The sequence below is a fragment of the Heliangelus exortis genome, chromosome 7, assembly GCF_036169615.1.
Source record: "Heliangelus exortis chromosome 7, bHelExo1.hap1, whole genome shotgun sequence".
Lineage (NCBI taxonomy): Eukaryota > Metazoa > Chordata > Aves > Apodiformes > Trochilidae > Heliangelus > Heliangelus exortis.
In genome coordinates, this window is record NC_092428.1 from 11,516,588 (window position 1) to 11,539,296 (window position 22,709).

A 22,709-nucleotide genomic window follows, 5' to 3' on the forward strand; every position below is an offset into this window, starting at 1 on the left:
ACTATTTACTCTTACCACTTAAAGCTGCGCCTGGTGGGAAAGTCATCCCAGTGAAGTCACCCAGGGAAGCGATGGGTGTTTGAGGGGCAGTACCGATGGGGTAGCGTGCCAGCCCTCCAAAGGGGACGGATTCCCTCAGCCTTGGCTCGCGTTCAAAACCTCCCCTAAAGAAAGAGAGAAAAACCCCTACTCCCCACTCATGAAAAGTGATTCTGCTCGTATCCCTCCTGGTGGCTTTTTAATTACAGGATGCAACGGATGTGGGGGAGGGGGAAGCGGCTTGAAGCCACTAATTATTCTAACTTCGGAGAGAGCGTGCAGATAAGCTGGGTCAGCTCAGTAGAGCAGTGCTTTGGAACCTATGTATATGAGGCAGGGACTGACTATGCTACTGTGCGAAGCCTCCATTAAGAGACTTCGTTTCACCGTTCCTCGTTGCCTTCATTATGTGCAGAATCAAGTGTGGGTAAAATAACTTTTGTTACCAAGGGAAAAAAAACCAATTTGCTGTGGCATGAGAGCGTCGTTAAAACCTGTCCTAACGCGCACCCTCAGGCAATAACCTTTTTAATTGCACTCATCTTCCCCAATTCAATTTTTTCTCAAGTGCCCGCTCGGGCGCCACACGCCTCTCCGCTCCCAGGACGGCCGGCGCGGAGCCGCCTCCGCGGGGCAGCGCTCACCGGCGGCGGGGCCGGCTGCGCTCCCATCCCATTGCGCTGGCAACCCGGGAGGCAAGGAGGGAGGGACGCCAGCCCTGTGCCCCCGGCGGACGACGGAGAGGCGGAGGGACTCGGCCGCAGCGGTTCCTAATTTATGTTCCCCTCTCGCGGCAGCCTTTCCCACCTCGGTATCCCGGAACAGGAAAATTCAGCTTTCCCCCTAAGATCCTGTCTCACTCCCCCCCCCGCTCCCTTCCCTCTGCCCCTTCCTTCCTGTGGCCTTTGGGAGAGGAGCTGTTTCTCTCCGTGCCGGACGGGGCTGAGCCGCTCGGGGCAGCCGCCGAGATGGTGGGATATGGGGACGGGGATTTGGGGGATCACGGTCCGGGCTCAGCCCCCAAGCCCTGAGACAGGAGTCCGGTGCCCTGCGGGCAGGGCTGCCTTGAACACGAAGGGTTGAAACCAGATCCTGAGATTGGTGCTATTTTCCTTTTTTTTTTTTTTTTTTTTTTTTTTTTTTTTTTTTTTTTTTTTTTTTTTCCTCTCTTCTCTCTGCCCTTCGGTGCTTCTGAAGAGCCGGTGAGGTCTGCAGCAAAAGGGGGAGACTGGAGAGACTCGGGGAGGAGAAAGAATTAAGGAAGGGAAAAGATGGCGAGTTGCAGGAGCAGCGTGGAGAAGGCGTTTTTGTGCTGCTTCTTGCTGGCAATGGGGAGTCTGAACTCCTGCGCCCAGCCCGAAGAGGAGGAAGAGCAAGAAGTGCAGCGCTCCTGTCACGGCGCCTTTGATCTCTACTTCGTCCTGGATAAGTAAGTGGCCGTCTCATTTTAAGGCGTTTATTAACCCGTCGGCGCTCCCTTTCAGCAGCAGGGACGGTTTTTTCCCCGTTTTGCTGGATACCTTTCCCCACTCCCCTGGTGCCAAACATGATTTGTGGGGCAGGACCCTTATTTTTGCACCCCAAAACTTACACGTTTTCCAAGTAGTGTATTTAAGGGAGCACTGTGCCTTATCCTGGGTTGGTTGCACATGCAAACCTGGGAAAATCGGATTAACTTCAGGTTGTGGTGTGTCGTTTGTGAGCATTGGATCTGAGGAGATGTTGGTCAGTGTCTCCAGGACACCTGAAATTTGGTGTCAAGGCTCGGGCTAAGCATGGAGATGCCACCTGTGGAGTTTAGCAGTGCCAGGGTTGTGCAGACTCTCTATAGTAAAGACTGGACTGCTTGTTTTTAGTGATTGCTTTTTTACAGACATGCTGCAAGGTCTTATAAAACCTGTTTCTGGTGAACTTTTTTGCAATTGCCTAAACCTGTGTTTGAGTTGTATCTTATTAAAGTAGTTTTGCAAATACTTTAACACTAGGTTGCCCCAATTTAGGAATGGCCAGAGGGTATGGTTAAGCTCACATTCATGGGCATGTTATAGCAGGCAGTAACAAAGTGAGTGGAAAACTGGTGCGCCCACAGGTGTTTTCCAGAAGGCACAAATTTGTGTTTCTCCTTTAGCACTGCTCCATTTTGACAGGCAAGGATTAAACTTAAGGAATATATTGTAAGTCTCATAGATATACAGATACACTCAAGGTGATGGTTATGTTGTCTAATATACACTGTATTGCATATGTGGCATAGTTATTATGAAAGACTGATGCTTTTTTTTGTTTGTTTTGTTTGGGTTTTTGGTTGTTTTTTTTTTCTTTTTTTATGATTCTTACTTAAAAGCCAGGTTACAGGTAGGCTGTGTTGTGCAGTTTCCCAGTCAGGAGAGCTGTTCAGTCCATCAGGTCTTCTTCACAGCCTGCATGAGGCAAAACAGACAATCACCCAGGAGCCAATATATTCTCATATTCAAGAATAAGGAAAGAAGTCTCATTAAGTAGTGATTCTATTTTTAGAGCAAAAGGATCTGAAGACCAAAGGCATTTTGCCTTTCTAAAAGATGCACTAACAGAACACGTGGTCATTGTTTATTTTCTTTCACTAAGAACTTGTTCCTGAACTACCCTGTGTGTCTAGAAAGTGCTCTGTTGGGGGCTAGTGTTAGTTCTTGAATATATTCTCTACAGGCTTTCAAGAAGTGACTGTTCTCTTGTCTTATACAGTGTGATTTCCTTCTATAAAATGGCATCGTGTTCCCACATGTAGCAGTCACCACATGTGCTCTTAGGCTACTTTTCATCTGTGGCTCAGAAAGCTCTTTGCTGGTGTGATTGCTGTTATCACTCATGTTGTATTTGGGGAAATCAAAGCAAAGAAGAATGATTTTTCTCAGTTACTGTGATGTCAATCAATAGAAAGTTGGTTGTGTAAGCAAGTTCCTCTTCAGCGTTGTGGACGTGACATAATACACTTCTGGCAGGCTGTATGTCTTGTATATTGCCTCAGGTACTGTCTACTTGTTACATTGTTCTTCTGGAGACTGCATCTGACTGTAGTTGAAGCACTTTAATGCACTTCAGTTCCAGTGGAAAAATTCTGACTTTCGTTGGAGACTGAGTCTCTGTAACCTCTGAGAGGCTGAAAGAGGAACTCTTAGGTAAAAAGCTGCAGTGATAGATACTTGGGCCCCTGGGTGGTTTTAGAATTAATCCTTGCTCCTACCAGCAGTGCACTGACAAATCTGCTTTTGGCCTCAATTAGGCTGCATTACAACCCATATGGGTAGTACTAATTGGAGTGCCAGATCTGAGGAGCAATAGGTCCCATGCAGTCCCAGCTGTATTCTGTGACATATGGCACAGCACAGGGAGCTTTCTGGAGGCAGGAAGAACTGACTGAGTGGGTAGACTCTGGATCTTTGGACAGTTCACCAGGATGAGCCTGGATAATCCATATAATTTTGAGAAGGATTAGGGTATTCCTGATAGGGAGAAGACAGGAAGCCAGTCAGAAGCAGCTGGTCAAATCTGAAAATGCAGTGGACACATTTTTGTTAGAATTGGATCCATGATGATAGGTATCTGGGAAGAATTCTGGCTCTAACTTCTAATGGGAGTATTCCCAGAAAAACCCCATCCTGTAACAGCGTAGTATCCCCACATGGCCTGGGGATTGCTCCTCTTCCTTGGTGCCTTGCCAGGCTGGAGTTAGATGCATTCTGTCTTAATAAGCTGTCTAACAATGCAACTGGAGCACTGGCTCTGTGAAAACTCCAGGCTTTAATCCTATGCCCCTGTAGCATGCTGTTTAGCTGGATGACAGGCCCTGTCTCTGAAGTCATTCTGGGTGAACTAAAATGACCTTAAGTCTGCTTTGCTTTGGTTTCTCATAGAAGGATGTAATCTTGCATCAGTAGGAGGCACACAACAACTTTCATCAGTAGGAGACAACAAACTTTTCTCCTTATGTGTGTAAACACTTTGTGTTACTGCAATGACTTGACTGAGGTATGATTTTTCATTTTCATTCTGTCAGGCAGAGTCTGTGGGTATTTAATCTTGCAGGTCACAACCATCAGATGGAAAAGATGATCTGCTGGTGAAGTTATTGGTGTAATATATACGCTGCCAATTAGAAAAAGAAATTTACTGATTTCTTACAGTTTTTCTCTGCCCGTATTTGATTGCAGTCCTTTATGTTAACTCCATGGGATAGGCAAGATCAGAGCAGTAGAACTAAGCCTTGGATGTTCAAGAAGCTGGCTTGGTGAAAGGGAAAGGCAGCATGTGTGGAAGGGAGACCTTCCACCATCCTCCTTAGGACTGTCTCACCATGCCAGAGCCACATTAGGCCTACTTTGTCTCTGGGAATGCTTAAGTGGGCAAAATCCTAAAGCAATAACTATACATTTGCTGGCTGCAGAGATGGCTGACTGTATGTCATACTTTACAATTTATGCGGAATTGAGCATATTTAGAGGTGTAGTGGAAGATTTTAAAGTCATCATGAAGCAGCAGAAAACTTGCTGTTTGCAGCTAAATTGCTCCCTTTGGCATGAGAATTGTACTGTGCAGGTGACATACTCATCTCACCTATGGCACGTGCTAAGGTCAAGTCACATGAGATGTAAAGATCTCACATTTACCTTTAAACAATCATAGCTCTTAAGTCCAAAATAATGGATAGCTGAGTGCTTCTCACTTGCTTTGCTTCATTTGCTTTGGACATCCAGCTACATGAAGAACTTATTTCAGTCCCATCTCAAACTGCCAAGGACAGATCCTCTTAGGGATTTAATTGCTTGATGGTTCAGGCATGACATCCTCATGCTTGAGTATGTAAATAACTCTCTTTCATCCCTGCCTTGTTGTTAACATCCTGCTGTTGTTTGTAATCATATTGAAATGCACTTGCACGGCAGAAAGGATAACTGGTGTCTAGTGTTTTCTAATTATAACAGTGCCTGGTAGCATGATGATTGTTTATCAGTGTAACAAATAGAAACCCTTTTAAAGTAAGGACTTATAACTGCCATAAATACTAGCTTCTGGCAGTGTTTGACATGGCAGATCTGAGCTGCAGAGCTGCCTCTGTTTTGTATTTACCGAATATGAAGAATTTTTAAAAATTATTTTTTGACTGTAAAACAGTCTGTAAGACAGATGGGAAATGAGGAGGAAAAGGATGGGAGATAATTGAAAGTATTTTTCCCTTTTCCTGCTGGGATGTTTGCACAGCCTCAGGAAAATGTTTTCTTTTTCCACGACACAGACCATGGCAATGTGTAGGAAACAGGTGCCTGGAATTGCCAGGTAATGAGCCAGGCCGGTGCCCAGTCTCACCTGTGCCCAGTTAGGGCTGGCCCCACTGGGCATGCTCGAGACCTAGGGCCAATAAAAGGTGAGGCTGGGTGTAGCCAGGCAGCTCATTCCTGAGCAAGATGGGTGCTAGGCTGGTCGCAGTTAGTCCTCAGTGCTAACAAAGATCACCAATAGCTCCTGTCTCCAGCTTCGGTGTTGAGCTCGTGCTCTCAACGACGTTCAGTTCCTGCTACAGCAGTGCAAATATCTTGAGTAAGGCATTGGCTGATTTACTTTAAGAGCAGTGATTCTAACTCTTGGGGGAAAGCTCACTTTACCCTTTCTCCACTCCTCATCTTTCCCCTGATCTTCTGGGTAGTCTCTCATGGTCCTCCTCTCACTTGGGTCCACAACAATATTGCCTTTCACACTTTCACATCAGTTTTTCTTTGCTCCAAAGAGTAGCCCTTTCAACAGCAACTTTGGTAAAGACCTCAGTACAGTGTGGCCAGTCAAGTCTTGCTTGTAATCCATTTTCCAGCTGCCCCTCTTTAAACTTGGTAAGCCTCACTCTGGAGATGAGAGTCACTGGTAGGGAGGTTGTGGGGAAGAACACGACCTCTGATCAGGTGGGAAATTAGCTACTCTGTCCCATCTTCTTTTTGATTTTGGTTTTTAGGTTCCACCTCACCCCAACTTTGTGAGGGGGGTTGGGTGGGAAACAGGTTGATACTTCCTCACTCACTTAAGGTAAGCCAAAAAGTCATCAGAACAAGCAGCATTTCATTAGCTGCTATTCTGTTCTAGCTTTTATAATTTTAAGGCAAGTACAGTGAATTGCCCCTCTCCATACACCTTGGCTTTTTCAAATATGTCATATTTTAAGCAAACAACAAGAGTTTGTGTCCCATTTGAATTAATTTAGCGCTTGTGAATTAGAAGTATTAGTGAGAGCAAGTGGTTTTGGCTTTAGGCTCTTACAGTAGCCAGCCTTTCTTCTGGCATCCACACAGACCCAGTCCAAAAGCGATAGGATGGAGCAGGACTGGTGGGAGGTTCTGCAGCTTTTCTCTCTGTGCTGTCTCAGTCTGATGCTGTTCTGTGTGCTGTCTTTATGCAGTGCATGGGAAGAGTGTGGCAAGCACTGCTGTTGTGGTTGGAAACTGGACTGCTGGCAGAGTGCCTGAAACTCGTACTGACACAGTCTTTAATTGCATTTGAAAATCTCACACTGAGTGACTTAAAACACTGCTGAACTCCCTTTCTGTGAGCAAGAATATGTACCTGCTCTTGCATATAGCAGATATATATACTTGCTCTAGCATAGATATAATTAATATTATTATTAATTTAATTTAATTTTATATAATATAAAACACTGCTGAATTCCCTGCTCTGTAAGCAAGAATATTATACCTGCTCTACCCAGACTTCCGTTCTTCATAAGATGCAGGAATTGATGCATATTAACTGCTTATTTAGGTTGAGAGGTCTGAATAAAAGTATCATCTTTGGTCATTACATATCATTGATAACAAGATATATATTTTAAATTATTGTCTGACTTCCTGCTTTTTTGTCTGGTATTATAATTAACTTTATAATTAACTACCACCTTTATAATTAACTACATCATCTATGTGACACCTCTCATACTCTCCAGTGGCCCAAAGCAGTATCTTTGTTGTTTTCAAAAGGTAATGTGTTGGTATTTTGCTTTTGTATCTCTCTTTCTTGTGGCTATATGGCAGCCAGGGCTGTGATTTTCTTACAACCAGGTATAATTGCTTGAAATGTTCCAGAGAAAATTCTTTTTTAGCTTCAGACATACCTATGGTACTGGAACCAGGCTTTATTTGTTTGTATTTTGTCTGATATTATTTTGCCAGATTTGTTGTTTGGCAGGAAAAAATATTCAGGAAAAACAATTTCCTCCCCTTGGCCCCAAGAAAAAAATTCTTTGTAAACCACAAGGCAATGCTAATGGGTAGTGGTTATTTGACATAAAACATGCACAGTTAACAGGAAGAAAAAGCCATGGCAGCTTGTCACTTGCAGTCTAGTTATGCATGTAACTAAATCTGATTTATTTGGAGCTTTAGCCAAGGAAGCAAACTGTAAAATTCCCACTGACCTAGGTTTTTGTTTTGTGTGCTCTCAGTGATTGAGAATTTTGTTACTTGTGTCTGAGCTTGTAGGCCAAACACTGGTGTGAATTGTGATTTGAGTTTGAATGGAACCTTTTAATCTCAAAAGTGTTCTGAGAAGATGCATTGATTTCTCTAATTCATTAACAGTGCAAGAGCTGTATCTCCCTCCTCCTGGTTATCATTTGCACCTTGTTAAGGGTGTTGCAGCTCTGCTTTCCTTACCATATTGTGCTGGTGAGGTTTGGGATGCTAAAAGTGGGTCTGCCAGGCCTGGTGCTGCTCAGAGCAGCTCCGGAGCTTTACAGGGAGATACAAAGTTGATGCAGGGGGTTAAAACTTTCTAACATGGGACAAATGAAATGGCCAGGCAGGACATTGCCAGGCAGAATGTGGGCATCGTTAGGCAGGATATCTCTGATTTATTGCAAGGGCAAATAAGATTTGCTGCTGATAAGCTTAGAGAAAAGCCCAACTCAAGTAGTTTTGGTTTGCTGCATCAGCATCTTTCACCTAAATGCAAAAATTCAAGGCCCAGCATTAAAAATACACCATGAAGAAGACTTGGAGCCTTCCTCCCAACAACCCTTGCCTACAACCAGCAGGAGACAGTGCACATGCAGAGATGGCTGGAATCTTATGTTAACTTCTGGGAGATGATTGGAATAACCCTGCTTCTTGTATGGAGATGTAATGCATATGCATGATATATAAGGATAAAAGTGTAACCAAATAACCAAGGGGTGGGCGTGTTGGGTTGAGTTATCCCCCACACGCCCGGAGCCATAATAAAGAATTTACCTTGCTTAATAATCTCAGTCTCTGTGGCTATCGAGTTATACCGACTTTCTTGGCTTCCAAGTGGTTGGATGCAGCCTGATCCTGGCTTCTGAACTTGGCTTTGTGCTCTTTTGGTGGCTGTGTGTGTAGCAAGAGCTCTAGCACCAGGTGGATAGGATTTGGGGATTATATAAATTACTGCAGGGGCAGTGGGAAATGTTTTGAGGCTTGATTTATAGAAGCCAGTAATGTTGCTGCGGATTTTGTCACTAGCTTGGCAGGATAAAAGCTATCTAAAAACTCTGTGGTTTTGGTTTTGAAACCTTTCAAGTTCAAGTATCTTGGGTCCTGTTCTTGGAGTGCTGACCTAGGACTAAGAAATCAATTTTCCAGTCACTTCTCTGTATCTTCCCCTCCTCATTCCAGCCCTTGTCTTAGCCATTAATGTTGAAAGTATTTCGAAGCAAGAGCTGTCTCAGAATGGCTGTCTCCACCAATGTTTCTAATTGCCTTTGGAGCAGATAATGTGAACTTGTCCTTCCTTGCTTGAATGAATTACCCAAGGTCCCTTCCATGCTGGCAAGAAGCATCGTTTGGGAGAGGATTCTTGTCACTTTGAATGCTCTGCTGGCTCAGCAGGAAGCAGAGGGGTGGATGAACACGCACATGCATGTCTGAAACCACAACAAACTGGATGCCTCAGGGTTTGCTTTTATTGCAGAGCCCTTATTAGCCATGTGCAAGAATTCTGCTGTCTACAGTGTGGTTGTGGCTACAAAGATGTCTCCCTAAAACAACAAAGTGCACCTGAGCAATGAGCCGTATACAGGGCCACCATTAGCTCAAGGGGTAGGGTCTCACAGGGACCTGCAAACTCTGGGTATTGTACTTTCCTGACACCATACTCAACCTGAACGCAGCATCAGTAATAATGGTTTCTTGCTTGATGATCTCTGGAATTGCTGCCTTCAGCTTATCTGTAACAGGAGCACATGTGCAGGGGGGAGCGGGAGGGTGTAGGAGCAGCTCTGTATCTTCAAGAAGTTTCACTTGCTCACTTTCAGAGGGGAGAAAAGCTTTGGGTCCTGCTGCCTTCTCTCTGTGTACACGTGGTAATAAGAATATTTATTGTTTGTGTAGTCCTGGGGTATTAACTTTCACTGCTGGTCTGCAGCTCTGATGCATATTGCACCAGGTTGATCTGTATAGGCTCCTGACACTGAATTTAGCTGTTACTCTAAGTCACACATGTTCCAGGGCAAACATATTACAACTGACCCTCCTGGTTTTGCCTGCTGAAGTAGCTGGGCTGAAAGTGGCACCTTATATGCTTGGGTTATGTTGCTTGATTACTCTGTCTCCCGCTTCTGCTGCTTATAGAAGGCTGCTAGGAAGATGAGGTTTTCAGCCTGTCTTGGCCTTTGTTGTCTTCTCTAACAGCAGTAAAATCCCACAGATTGAGGCAGGTATGACTCAAACATTCTCACTATTTTTATACCAACAAAGAGTTCCACTAAGCTAGAAGGAGTTGTTCCAAAGTAAGCAAGAGGAGAATCAAGCCTTGCAATCATATCACTTCCTTCCAGCCCCAGTAATACTCACTGACCTCCTCTTTCCTCCTCCCATCAAGTGGTAGCAATACAGGAAAACAGCAAAAGCAGCAGTTGCTCCTGAGCTGAGTCTGGATGAGACCTGGAGCACATTCCTTTCTATGTCGTGGCTTGCTGACTCTTCTCATTGACTCCTGTGTAGTGGGAAAAGAGCTTTTGGAGCAGGGAGAATGCTTCCAACAAATTACTCCTGTGGGTTTTTTCCCTTTGTTTGGGCCTAGTTCTGTTCCCAATGATATAGGTGTATGAACCTGGGGAAATTCTGCTAATTCTCAGAACCTGCTCCAGGTTCATCCCAGTGGAACTGGCAGCAGAACCGGGTCCTGAAATATTTTCTGTGATGCCCCAGCTACCCACTCCAGCTGTTTATAGCTTTGCATTTTCCTGTGCCATGAGAATTAATTAGCCTCTAAAGTCTGAAATCTGACTGTCCCTCTTGACATTGAAAGACACATAAACTGCATCTAAGCTATGGATCAGTATCCCCAGAGATCTTTGGCTTGTGGTGGTTGGTACTTTGCAGAGAATGTCAGGCTCCCTGAGCTTCTTCAGTGGGACAGAGAATACAGGGAAGAAGCCCGGGGCTCAGCTGGGTGATAGTGATCACTTTGATTGATGATGTGAGGAGTTGAACCAGGTAGCTGATGACCTTAAAAGCAGGAAGTCTCTAAGGCATGACCCAACAAGATAGGGTTGTCTGTAACATTATCTTTCTTTGCAGACTGCCACAGTGCTGGCTTGGGGGATCCACTGCTACAGACCTTTACAGCAGGATGTGTAGGTGTCCTTGGTTGCATTGCTTACCCCAGTTACTGGTGAGGGTAGATGACAGTGTGTCCTGTACACAGTGATTTTTTTCTGCACAATGGTGCTCTTTTTGGTGCTTCATTTGCCTTTCCTCATAATTTAGAAATCTTCACAGTTTCTTTGAAATTTTGCAGGGCTGTATTATTTGATGGCCAAACATACCAGGCAAGGAATCTGTTAGTGTTTTTTTATTTGTGTCAATTTGCAACAATATGCCATCTTTGTCTGAGGCTCTTATTAGCACAGGTACTCTGATTCAGGAGGTTTTTTTTCTTATTGTAAGGTTCTAAGGAAAGCAGCAAGAGCACCACAACTGCCATGAAAATCATGCTTTGTGAATGTCCAAGAATAACTTGTGGCGTAGAACATCACTGAAAACCTTGTGCTTTCTCTAGGTTTGGTAACTGTAGAGTTAAAAATTAGTATGGCTTACAAGAACTGGCCATGCTCAGAAAGGATCCTGGACTATTCTTGGAGCCTTTCATTTGCCATGGGAAACCAAGGTAAACACCTTCAAGTCTCATTCAGCCATGAAGATCAGCATACGAGTTTATGTTGCCAACAAGAATGATCCTACAGTGTAAAAGATAAGACCCCAAGAACAGTGAAATGCCTCAGTAATTTCAATAGTGTTGGGCAGCTTATGTTTGTCAGTGTTGGAAGTAATATTTGACAGCATTTGACAAAATAGTATATAGTTTAGTAAACATTTTATTGTTGTAAATTTTTGTTTAATCTGCCTTAGAACCACTGTTACTGGTGAGTTTGGCAGGTTTGACAGTCCCCAGGCTCCCTCAGGGCCTGGCAGTTTCTTTATTCCTCGGTAGCCAGTTTGTTCTGCTAATTAATAATCACCAGTTCTCCAGAAGAGTAGCATGAAAGCACAGGGTTCCATGAGCAAGCTTGTTCTAGCTAATGTGTCTCCTTTCAGTCCTTGCCCCTTTATCTTTGCTCTTTTCCCCCATTCCACCAGCACCATTGCACTGCCATACGAGGTGGGTTTCTGTGCAGGGGCAGAAGTGACAAGCACAGTGTCTCTTGGAAAGCCCACAGTAGAGCTGAGAATTGTAAGGTGGGATCTTGTTTGTAATATGGCCAAGAAGGCCAACAACATCCTGGCTTGTACCAGGGATGGTGTGGCCAGCAGGAGAAGGGAAGTGACCGTGTCCCTGTGCTCAGCACTGGTGAGGCTACACCTGGAGTCCTGTCTGCAGTTCTGGGCCCCTCACTACAGGACAGACATTGAGCTGCTGGAGAAGGACAACCAGGCTGGTGAAGGGTCTGGAGAACAAGTCCTGTGAGGCTGAGGGAATGGGAATTGTTTAGTTTGGAAGAGGCTGAAGGGAAAACTTACTGCTCTTTACCATTACCTGAGAGGAGGTTGTAGGGAGGTGAGTGCTGGCCTCTTCTCTCAAGTGAACAGTGACAGGACTGGAGGAAATGGCCTGAAGTTGCATCTGGAGGGGTTAGATTAGATATTAGAAAGAATTTTGTTACTGGAAGAGTCGTCAGGTACTGGAACAGACTGCCCAGGGAGGTGGTGGAGTCATGATACCTACAAGTATTTAAAAACTGTGTAGGTGAGGCACTTCAGGATGTGCTCTAGTCAGATGGTAATTTTTTTTTTCTTTTTTTTGGGGGGGGGGGATTTGACAGTTGGATGCAATGATCTTTGAGGTCTTTTCCAACCATTACGATTCTGTGATTCTATGATTTTCTGCCTTTTTGGGTTTGTTTTTTTTTTGTTAAACAATTTACAAGTAAAATGTCTAGCAGTATGTGGGAAAACTCAATGCTTTGTGATAGTTAAGTTTTATAAATTGCTTAGCTCTTCTGCATCTAAACCCCCCCAATCCTTCTGTATATAATGTATTTTATTTATCTTTCTTCCTGAGACACATGATACATGAGTTTGCCTGGAAAGGAAAGCAAATGAGCCATTTTGTCATAGACACCACAGTGCTAGGGAAGGGTTTTAAAATAATTGACTTCTCATGCTTTGTACCATTTTTAAAGGTTTTAAAGTGTATGGAATAGCTCCACACAGTAGAAATCACCTATCATTTACTGTAGAGTTGTTGTAAGCAAGGCTGTGTTTGAAGCCTGAGTCCCACCAGATGAAAAAGCAAGCCCAAGCAGAAAAAGCCAGGGAGTGCCAGTAATGCAGCTTTGTATTTAGGGAACGCAGCATAAATGTGTAGGTTTGTGCATGTAGCTAAGTTACCCGGGTTTGCAAGAAAAATCTGGAGTGGAGCCAGAGACTGACTTTCCAGAATGCTAGTCCAATGAATTAGCTTTGGGCACTGCCTTTCCCTTTGGAATTACTTCAAAAACTTTCTCTTTTGAAACAAACAGTAATTCATGGAAACATTCTCCCACACATTATGCGAGAACAGGAGATAAGTCAACACTTTGTGTGGCTGCAAGGGCAGAGCTGTGCTCTAGGAAAGTAAATAATCTTCTAAAAGAGATTTAGTGAACTCAAGTATGATTCATTAAAATAAAATAAAATATTAGTATTTTAAAACGAGAAAAAAACACAGGGAAGAGTTACTGAACTTGTGTAGAAATTGTATTGTAAGCCGTTTCAGACCTATTTTTCTTCTCTTTGGGTAGGTGGGTTTTGTCATGATGGTTCCTGTTACAGCTTCCAGCACAACTCCTGTAGAAGCAACAGAGTTATCTGACTTGTCTCCATGGACCTTTAGGAAATTTGTGTCCCTAACCACCTTGGGAGTAGCCCAGGCTTAAAATTCAGAATGGAACAAGGAATGTTGCTATGAAATGAGATTAATGTAATCAATTATGTTTTGTATGCAGGTCTGGAAGTGTCAAAAATCACTGGACAGAAATTTATTCCTTTGTGGAAAGCCTAGCTGAGAAGTTCATAAGGTAAAGTTTTTTTAAGATGGTATTTGAATTTGCTATAGATATAATGTATGGCTTTGTCACTGCTTCTTAGAAAATACAAATCTACTGTAGTAATGTATTTCTGTGACATGGATCTGGCCTGTTCTTCTGTTTCAGTCCATTGTTGAGGATGTCTTTCATCGTTTTTTCTTCACGAGGCACTACGATCATGAAACTAACAGAAAACAGGCAAGTACTCCACAGCTTTCATCAGGAAATACCTCCCATCCCTCCCTCAAACAGCAAGTGGCCCCAAAACCAGAATTCAGAGCTCTGTCTCAATACTCAGTGTAGCACCAGCTGAAATCTTTTCCGCTGCTCCCAACTGGAAGAGGGCTTAGAAAGTCTTTGGATCTCCCATTATAATTTTTTTTTTAGCCTGTTAAGAAAGAGGTAGCAGTGGGCTGCCTGTTGTTTCCTGCAGTTTTTCAGGGAGAAACTGTGTTTCCAGTCAAGGATTCATTTGCATTCCTGCTGTTCTTAATTACCCAAATAAGGAAGGGCAGTTTTTGTGAAAGACATCTCAGACCCCGAGTTTATGAGCAAAAGACTGTGAAAGTACTTTGAGCCCTGAACTTGATGCCAGCAGCCAGTCATACCCAGTGCTGGAGCACTGCCTTGCACTTTCATACAGCATCCGTGCCAGAGGTGGCTTGCACAGTCAAACAGCAGCCTTCTTAAGAAGCAAAAATTGTTGCCACCTTTACAGTCAAATCTTCTTTAAAACCAAAAAAACGCAGCAAAACACCCAAACCCAACAACAACAACTAAAAATTAAAAATACCTCACCAAAACCACTCAAAACAAAACCCACAAAATAATCTAGAGTTTAATTTGCCTCACATGAAAATCCTTGTCATGGAAGTGTATCTAAGTATTTTCCTTCATTTAATTTTAAAGCCCTTGTTTTTGTCGCTGCCTCTGTCTGTGTGAGTGTGGTGCAGCCTATACACAAAGGAGGCTCTTGAAAGAATAAGTCCCTCTCTATTTTGTACTCCAGGGTCTCATCTGAAGCCAGAAACCCTGCTGGGGTCAAACTTGCTTACTTCTCCCAGGTAGATTTGCTTTTTGTGAGGTGGAAAGTAGACAGTAACCCTTTTGCAATATATGTATTAAAATGATCCCTCTCCTGGACTCATGTTGTCTGCACGGGTCACCCTGTGTGTCTTTTCATCTTGTTTTATGTTTTGAAAGAGTAAAAATGTGCTTTTTGCCCTAAGGACACCCTCAATTCCAGCTTCTGATTTTATCTTCATTGCACATAGGCTCCTGTTTCCTGTGTGATTTGGGCTGTGCTGCCTAAAATGCCCAGTTGCAAAATGGAGCTTAGAGAGATTCTCAGTAACCTCTTAAAAAACAAAACAAAACAAAAAAACCCAAAAAAACCCTGGCACCTGGGTCTGATGTTTGGACTTCCTACACCTTGTCTTTTGAATGTTTTGAATGTTTTATGATTTGACCTTATTTATATTCCTTTAATACATGCAAACTTTGGTAAGGATCAGGTCTTTTAGTGATTGAATCATTAATTTCCCTGAGTGATCCTCTTGGTTAAACAGGGTATGTGTTTGTGGAGGAAGAAACAATGCAACAGAGGTCATGGCATCTAAGTTTTACCAGGGAGCAGTAACCCCAAGAAAGTTGATAAGTCCCTGGTCTAGGATAGGAAATCTCTATTATTCTCATCCCGTTCTCCTGTCTTTTGGCCTCCGTCTTCATAATGGAAAAGTCCTAAACCCAACTGTCCTGATGATTGATTGAATATGGAGTTTTTATTTATACCATTTGCACGACAGGATCATAAGCTTTTATGTTTTTCAGAGTTTAACATCTGGTATTTGCTTGAATTCAATCTTGTCCTGCCTGACAGTGTACCAGAACAGGGAGCAGGGACTGAATTGCAGCCTTAAAATGGTAGCCAGATAGTACAGTTTTGTGTTCTTGTGAGTGGCTGAAAATTGGTGGTTTTTATGCAAAATCTTTGGTTTATGAATGTTTTATCTGGTGTGTATGCACTCTCTGCAATATACTGACAGGGTGCATAATGTCAACAAACCAAAACAGAACTTTTAATAAATTTTTTCTTATCCAAAGGGAAGCCATAAGACGAGGGCTCGACATTCTTCAGTATGAAGTGCCTGGAGGAGACACAGTCATGCATGAAGGATTTAAGAGGGTACACATCACAGTCCTTCCCTTCTTTGATTTATATGTATTAACTTCGCTTTGCCTGATGCAGCTGGACTTAAGATCTAACAATGTTCTACATTACATTGCAGGCAAATGAGCAGATTTACCAGGAAATCTATGGAGGTAAGCATTGTGTATCACTCAGGTGATATATCTGTACTGAAAAGACAGGAATCATAGTTTTTTACATGGCCTGCAGTAAACCTGCTGAGAGAAGTGTTGGAGAAGAAATTGGTGTTACACAATCACTACATTCCATTTTGACTACAGCTCTATTTTTTTAATGTGTGAGTCATGGCTTAATAAAACCAGGGCAGATGAAGATGATCACAGATCCAACCTGGTGCAGAATACAGAGCAAAGCATTACAGGCAGAACTGCCCATCCTAGACCCTGGAGACAGGAATACTCAGATTTTCCTGCACCCTTCTGTCCTGACATACTCAGCCATGTCTACCTTGGGTGCCCATGTCCTCATTTTCCGTAGTGTGAGTATGAATGCAGTCAGCTAAGATTTTTGCATCAGTGTGAAGATTTGGGAGCAATTTGAGTTCCTAAAATGTAAATTTTCACTAAATTTCAAAAAGGAAGTTTTCAATTTTTTTTTATTTTGTTTTATTGTCTGTGACAAAAGAAGGTCTGATTAGTTAAACTGGACACTTCTTGCCTGGTTTGTACCCTGGTGTAATGTTGCTCTCTTTTGTGAACTGATGGTCTCTTCGGAAGATTGAGAAATGGGTCAGTGCCTTCTTAGTAAAATAGGCTGTGAGTGTAGAATCTCCAGCAGGAACTCTGCATGGCTTCTCAGACACTTCTGCAAGCAAAATTAAGGGTTCTGAATAGCCCATCTGAAAACTGTTTAACCTGTTTTTAACATACTGCTAAGAACTAATCAACTATTCTGTAAGGTGATAGGAAGGAAAAAAGGAGTAGATGTTTTATTTGCTAAAATATCAGGGAAGAAACAAGTGTTCAGAGGATTAGCTCTTTCAAAGTGTGCTGGAGGGGAAGGTAGGATGGCAGGAAGCCTCTTGCAAAGGTGCCTCTTACTATAGTCTCTGGGCAAGGTTTGTGTAAATGTGCTTGTCATGAGATGAGAAGAAACCTCTCCCCTGTTGCTGATCCATTTTGCCACTTCTCCACATGCAGCATCCAGCTGTAATCTCTGCAGGTGCTGTATTTTACAAAAAAAGGGGAAGTTTGTGCGTGGACTTTGTTAGAGCAATGCTCCCCCTCCCATGATCTGGTGGTAATAATCTGCACAGCTTTTGGCTCATTGCATCCTCTTATGCATCTGACCTTCAGCTGGTGTATCTGCAGTAAAGTCCATGCAAATCAGGCTGACAGCCTGGCCTTACAGTTTTATGTTTATTTGTCAGAAAAAAAGGAATGTTTCACTTCAAACTTTCTTTTCATTTCTGAATTTTGTGTCATACCTACACAACCTGTTAACTGTCCTCCCTGTAGGAGTTCGGACTGCCAGTGTTATTATTGCTCTGACAGATGGAGAACTGCAAGACATTCAGTTTTATTATGCAGAACAAGAAGTAAGTCACCTTCACATTTACCCAAACTACCTAATGTCAGCCCTGTAAGCATTTACTGTTGGTTCCACTCATTAAATGGTTTTGCATTTAATGGCACTTTTAAAATTAATTTTATTTTTTTATTTAGGCCAACAGAGCCAGAAGCCTTGGAGCTATTGTTTATTGTGTTGGAGTGAAAGATTTCAATGAAACTCAGGTAACTTTGGTTGCTTTCTTCTTGTTTTTTATGCTATACAACTGCACAAGTAATAGCATCAGATGATGAAGGCATTTTTTAATTACTTGAGGCATAAATAATTTCATGTCAATATGATGTATTTTAGCAAGTATAAAAGGGCCCAGTTTATTTCACTGTAATTTTATTTTCCTCATGAATTATGATTGTCTTTCTCTGCAGCTGTCAACAGTTGCTGACAGCATCGATCATGTTTTTCCAGTTACGGGAGGCTTTTATGCCCTAAGAGGAACCATTGACTCAGTAAGTTGGTATTCTGAAACCCAGAAAATTATTATTTATAATTATTTATATAATATTTATAATAATTTCTGATAAAACATGAGTTAAAAACAATTTGTTAGCAAAAATGCCGTTATCTAAATCTTTCAGATTCTGAAGAAATCTTGCATTGAGATCCTAGCAGCTGAGCCATCCAGTGTTTGTGCAGGAGGTAAGTTTCTACAAGAACAGTGTGATAAAAGCAAATGGAGGCAATGATGAAATGTCAGCAGCTGCCTAATGTGGTATAGGAGCTGAAGCCTATGGATGTGTTAGAGCATCCCCTTGGGCCATGGCTAAAGCTCTGTCTGTTCTTTCTCAGCTCCAGAAAAGAATTGTGCTGATAAACATTCAGCTTCAGCTTAATGCCAGCTTGGAGACCTGGCTCAGGTAGCACTTGGGGAATTGGTGGTACTATTTTTAAAGTACACGAGAGAAGGAGGAGATAGAAGTGATGTGGTTGCACTGCCAGAGGTGTTATAGGGTCTAAAGAAATGTTTCACAAATTTTTGTCAAGACTGCGTACCTGCAATCTGCCAGGACCCATCAGCAGTTAGAACAAGGTTTTGCAAAACATTCACAGAAATTTCAAGTTCCTGGAAGCTGATACAATATAATTGCATAGGCCAAGATACCTGATATGCTTTCCAAGGGACTAATGTTTTGCTTATTTACAGTGGAAGAACCATTAATGTATTTGGTGAATGTGAAATATCCCCAGAGGAGCTGTTGATAATTTTATGGCTTCCATGTCTGCTGTACTCAACTTGGATTTGTTCTATTGCTAAACATGTTAGCAATTCCTTTGTTGTGTTTTGTTCTATTTAAGAGGCTGTTGCAGCATAATAAGAGTGACACCATAAATTTGCTGGAAGGGACAATTTAAGGCATCATTATTTAGATCTGATGTCTTGTGTTCATTTCCTTATACGCTGCAAAAATGAGTACCTAAAAAAGTGACAATGATGCATGGAAGTGGACCTTGAAAACAAATAAAATTAGGAAACTTGGAAAAAATTTAATAAATATAACAGAGAAGAGAAATTGTTCACTTTTACTTTCCACATGCCATGTGTATTCTTGCCCTGAGTATTTCAAATTACAATGAAGTGCCCTTGTATCTTTTGAACTATTTCTAAATATGTAATTGGCCAAGTAAGTCTTAGTAAGTGTAAGTAAGTGTAAGTCTTGACTGAGAAAAGATTAAAAAATAGATTACTTTGCCTTTAAAAATCTCCTTTTGTAGGTGATCAAAAACAGTTTTAAAGCTTTGACATTTCAAAGCTTTTTTATCTCATAGTGATAAATTCTCTTTTTTTTTTCCTAGCTTAAGCTATACCAGGCAATTTTTTGCGTAACAATTTATTACCAGCTTTTCTGTTCAACAAAAATTGCATTATCTGCATGAAAATGTGAGTGTTCCAGTAGGAAGGATTGCAGTAGTGTTCTTGTAATTGTTTGGAACAATTTTAAGAGTATCAGAAAGCTGAGTTTGAAACTATTTTTTAAATGGAAAATTGAAAATATTTTTCAAAAATACTTGAAAAAATAAATTTTTTTAAGGAATCAGTTTTATTTCTGATTCAGGAGTTCAAACCACTTCATTTTTTTTTTTTTTGCCGAGCTTGGTAGGTAACTAGTTTATCACAAACGTGATTAAAATATAGACATAAACTGAATCATTTTCCCCCCTTAAAAAAACAAAACAAACAAAGCCAAAAAGAAACAATAAAGATTAAGCTTGTTGCATTACTTGCTGAAAATTTCAACAGCTGCATCTGTAAACATTTTTCATTGTCTTTGGGGCTTTCAAATAAGACCAATATAAAAAATCAGGCAGCACTGAAGTGAAGCTTCACTTATATTCAGAGTTTTGTCCTGTCCAGGCTGACAAAGGCATCCAGGAAGGGCTGGCACATGGTGAAGTCTGGCGATGAAAACTTGGGTCTCACCTTCTTGAAGCTTTGCTTATAGCATCAGGGAGCTTGAAAGCAGAAAGAAGCCAAAACTGCAGCTCTGAATGCTGCATACTGATATTTTAAATGGTCTTTAGCTCAAAGAATCAAGCCTGTAAAAGATTTTTATCATCAGTGTGGTCCTGCAAGCCTTAGTTGAAATGAACTGCTGCAAGAGGTTTTACAGCCTGGGGCTGCAAATATTTGTACTTGTGTGTGGCTTTATTATCCTTTATTATCCCACTTATTTCAACATCCCCAGAGGTTCATCTTTATAGTTCTGTGCAGCACTCTCACCTGAGGGATTTGCCTGGGATTGAACAACATTTTTTATGGTAGTGAGAATCCAGATTCTGAATCATGTTCACTGGACAGCTGGATACAGTTCTACTTTATTTGTAATGTGATTTATTTTATTAATGTAATTTATTACACTAATGCAAAAATACTGAATCCTATGAATTAATTTCAGAATTTTAATGCATTTTTTTATTTAGGCTATTACTAATGGAGTTTACTTATAAGGTATAGGTAAGATATATATAACCATTGAATTCTATATAGAAGTATATATGCACCTGCATTTAGAACTGGCTGAAAATTAGAGCATAACGTTTTCTAGAAATTTAACATTCCTCCTTTTTTTCTAAGTTTGGAATTTATTTTTTTTTAAAAAATAAGTAACTGAAATTTGCATTTCAAAATTTTGATGCAAAAGTGGTAGACCTTTTGAAAGATATTGCCACGTTCTCCAATAAAGAAGCTTGCTTGTTTACAGCCTTGAACTATGGCTCTGTTGGTGGGTTTTCTATGAAACTTATATGACTGAGGAGGTGCTTTTATTTAGCATTGTTACTAATTTTTAGGGAGGGCTTTGTGTTGCTTAGTGTAAGCCAGTCATGATCAGGGCATACAGCAAACTCTGATCCACTCTTTGTAACCATTCTTGCTACTCCTCATTTCCACTGTGTTAGTGGTTACTGGAGATGCTGCTTTCTTTTTGATTTGCTAGAGGTTTGGTAAATTGCTGTTGAAATGACATCCATGTAGGACTCTGTGATGAAACTATTTGGCAAGTCCATTTACAAACTGAGCTTGTGCTGTTATGACAGCTGTCTGATGCTTAATACTTCTTGACCCTGCAAATTTATCATCCTCAATGTGGAGAAAAGGTAGTTGGGTCCTTCTTTCCCTCTGATTGAAAGTGACCAAGACGTGCTGCCTGTAAACAGGCTATCAGTGCAGGATTGGAGGTGCCTCATATCCCGTTTGACAGCATCATTGCTTTGATTATGCTTACAGTACACAGATGTGACTGAAAGGTTTTGTTGGATGTGGCATCCTAGTGGCCACATCAACTCCCAGGTATGGATCCAAGCCGTCAGCTTCTCATCAGAGGCACAGAAGCGAACCCGACAGCACAGCCAGTGCACACCAGCTTCAACCTACCATCTGGCTGCCAGCACTGCCTGGTTATTTCAGTGCTGACCTTTTTCCCTTCGCTGTCTTGTCAAAAGCTACAATCTATCATCTGACAGTAACTAAGGAAGAAAAGGACGCAGCAAGAGCCAGGGTGCAAAATGAAATGGAATTAGCCATTTCAACAGGCCGTCATCCAGAACATCTGAATGCTCTGGAGCATCCAAAGGGGCAGCAGCTTAACAGCAACAACCAAATCGGTATCAGCTGATAACATGTCCATGCAAGTCTGGTATTGAGACTGTATTGTCAGCTTGTGTTGGTGGACAGGTTGTTCCTAGGTCAGTTATTCACAACTGACTGTAGCAGTTGTGGAAAGAAGGGCAAGAGAAGTAAACGACCTTGCAAGACTAATGGTCTAGATGTAGCCTTTGCCTTCAATGTTTTGTGTTTACTTGCTGTGTCTTTTTAAAAGAAAGTGTCTTACTTGCTGCCTCTTTTTAAAGTCACTTCAATAGCTTTCAATTATATCTCTGTGGCTGCTACTTCATAAGACCATCTGTTCAAGACAGGGGGAGGCAAATAAAGCTGCCTCCAGTTTTATTTCAGGAAGTAACTTTTATAATACAGAATTGAGAGACAAAAAGCAGTTCTCTTAGCTGGGTGTTCAGGTCCCTGTGGAGTGGGCTGGCTCCAGGTGAGTATGGGGTAATGCTTGGCCCCAGGCAGGTAGTTCTGTGGGTGGAAAGATGCCCAGTTGCCCTCAGGGCTGACCATGACACTCAGCTCTGCTGTCAAAGAAAATGGTTGCTTGTCAAAAATAACTCTCAGCATGTCAGCTGGGTTAAACGTGGAGTAACTCAAGCGTACATCAGACTTAGGGTAACTCCATATCCTTACTGGACTAAGAAGCAGCTGAATCTGCCCTGCACTCCATTTTTGTTTAAAGAAAGTGCCCTCCACCCCCAGTAGGAACCAGGAGATGTAACCCTTCTCTTTAAGAGATTCTGATGCTGGCTTTATGTGTTTGGGTCTTGATGTGCTCAGTGAAGTCTCAAATTTGATGAGTTTTCTTCATCAAAGTGCCAAAGCATGTGTTTCACCTTAATACGCACTCCAGTAGGTATTTTAAGAGGAGAAAAAGAAAATATATTCTTTGATTCCTGTGCTCCTTACATGTATCAGTTCAGAGCTCTGCTCTAAGGGGAAGTTACCATGAGTGAAGCCAGAGTGTGGTTTTCCAGTGTTTGATCATAGCTTCTCCATGCTCTTGTCCAATTCACCTTGAGTTGCATTAAACCTCAGTGTAATGAGAATGTGGTTTTGCCAAGAACAAACCCAAACTCAGGCATACTCAGTCCAAAGGGTTCTTGCAGTGCATTGACCATAACTTCTGATGTGGGTGGTGGAAGAGCCACCAAGGAGCAGTGCTCTGTCTGACCTTGTATTAATGAATAAAGAAAGTCTGGGTGGGGAAGGGAAGGTTGGGGGCAGCTTTGGTGGAAGTG

At 42.0% G+C, this 22,709-nt stretch overlaps 1 protein-coding gene across 2 annotated transcripts in view; it reads left to right on the plus strand.

Moving 5' to 3' along the window:
* Positions 1-656: 656 nt before the first annotated feature.
* The window catches only part of ANTXRL (ANTXR like), a 51,367-nt gene continuing 29,314 nt past the window's right edge, over positions 657-22,709 (plus strand). The window contains exons 1-10 of one of the 2 annotated variants that reach the window (XM_071748831.1): positions 657-850; positions 1,237-1,468; positions 13,505-13,576; positions 13,712-13,783; positions 15,689-15,770; positions 15,874-15,907; positions 17,252-17,331; positions 17,459-17,527; positions 17,729-17,809; positions 17,939-17,999. In XM_071748831.1, coding sequence (XP_071604932.1) covers positions 1,311-1,468; positions 13,505-13,576; positions 13,712-13,783; positions 15,689-15,770; positions 15,874-15,907; positions 17,252-17,331; positions 17,459-17,527; positions 17,729-17,809; positions 17,939-17,999 — 709 coding nt within the window. In that variant the 5' untranslated portion in view covers positions 657-850; positions 1,237-1,310. The other variant, XM_071748830.1, reaches the window with a different exon arrangement.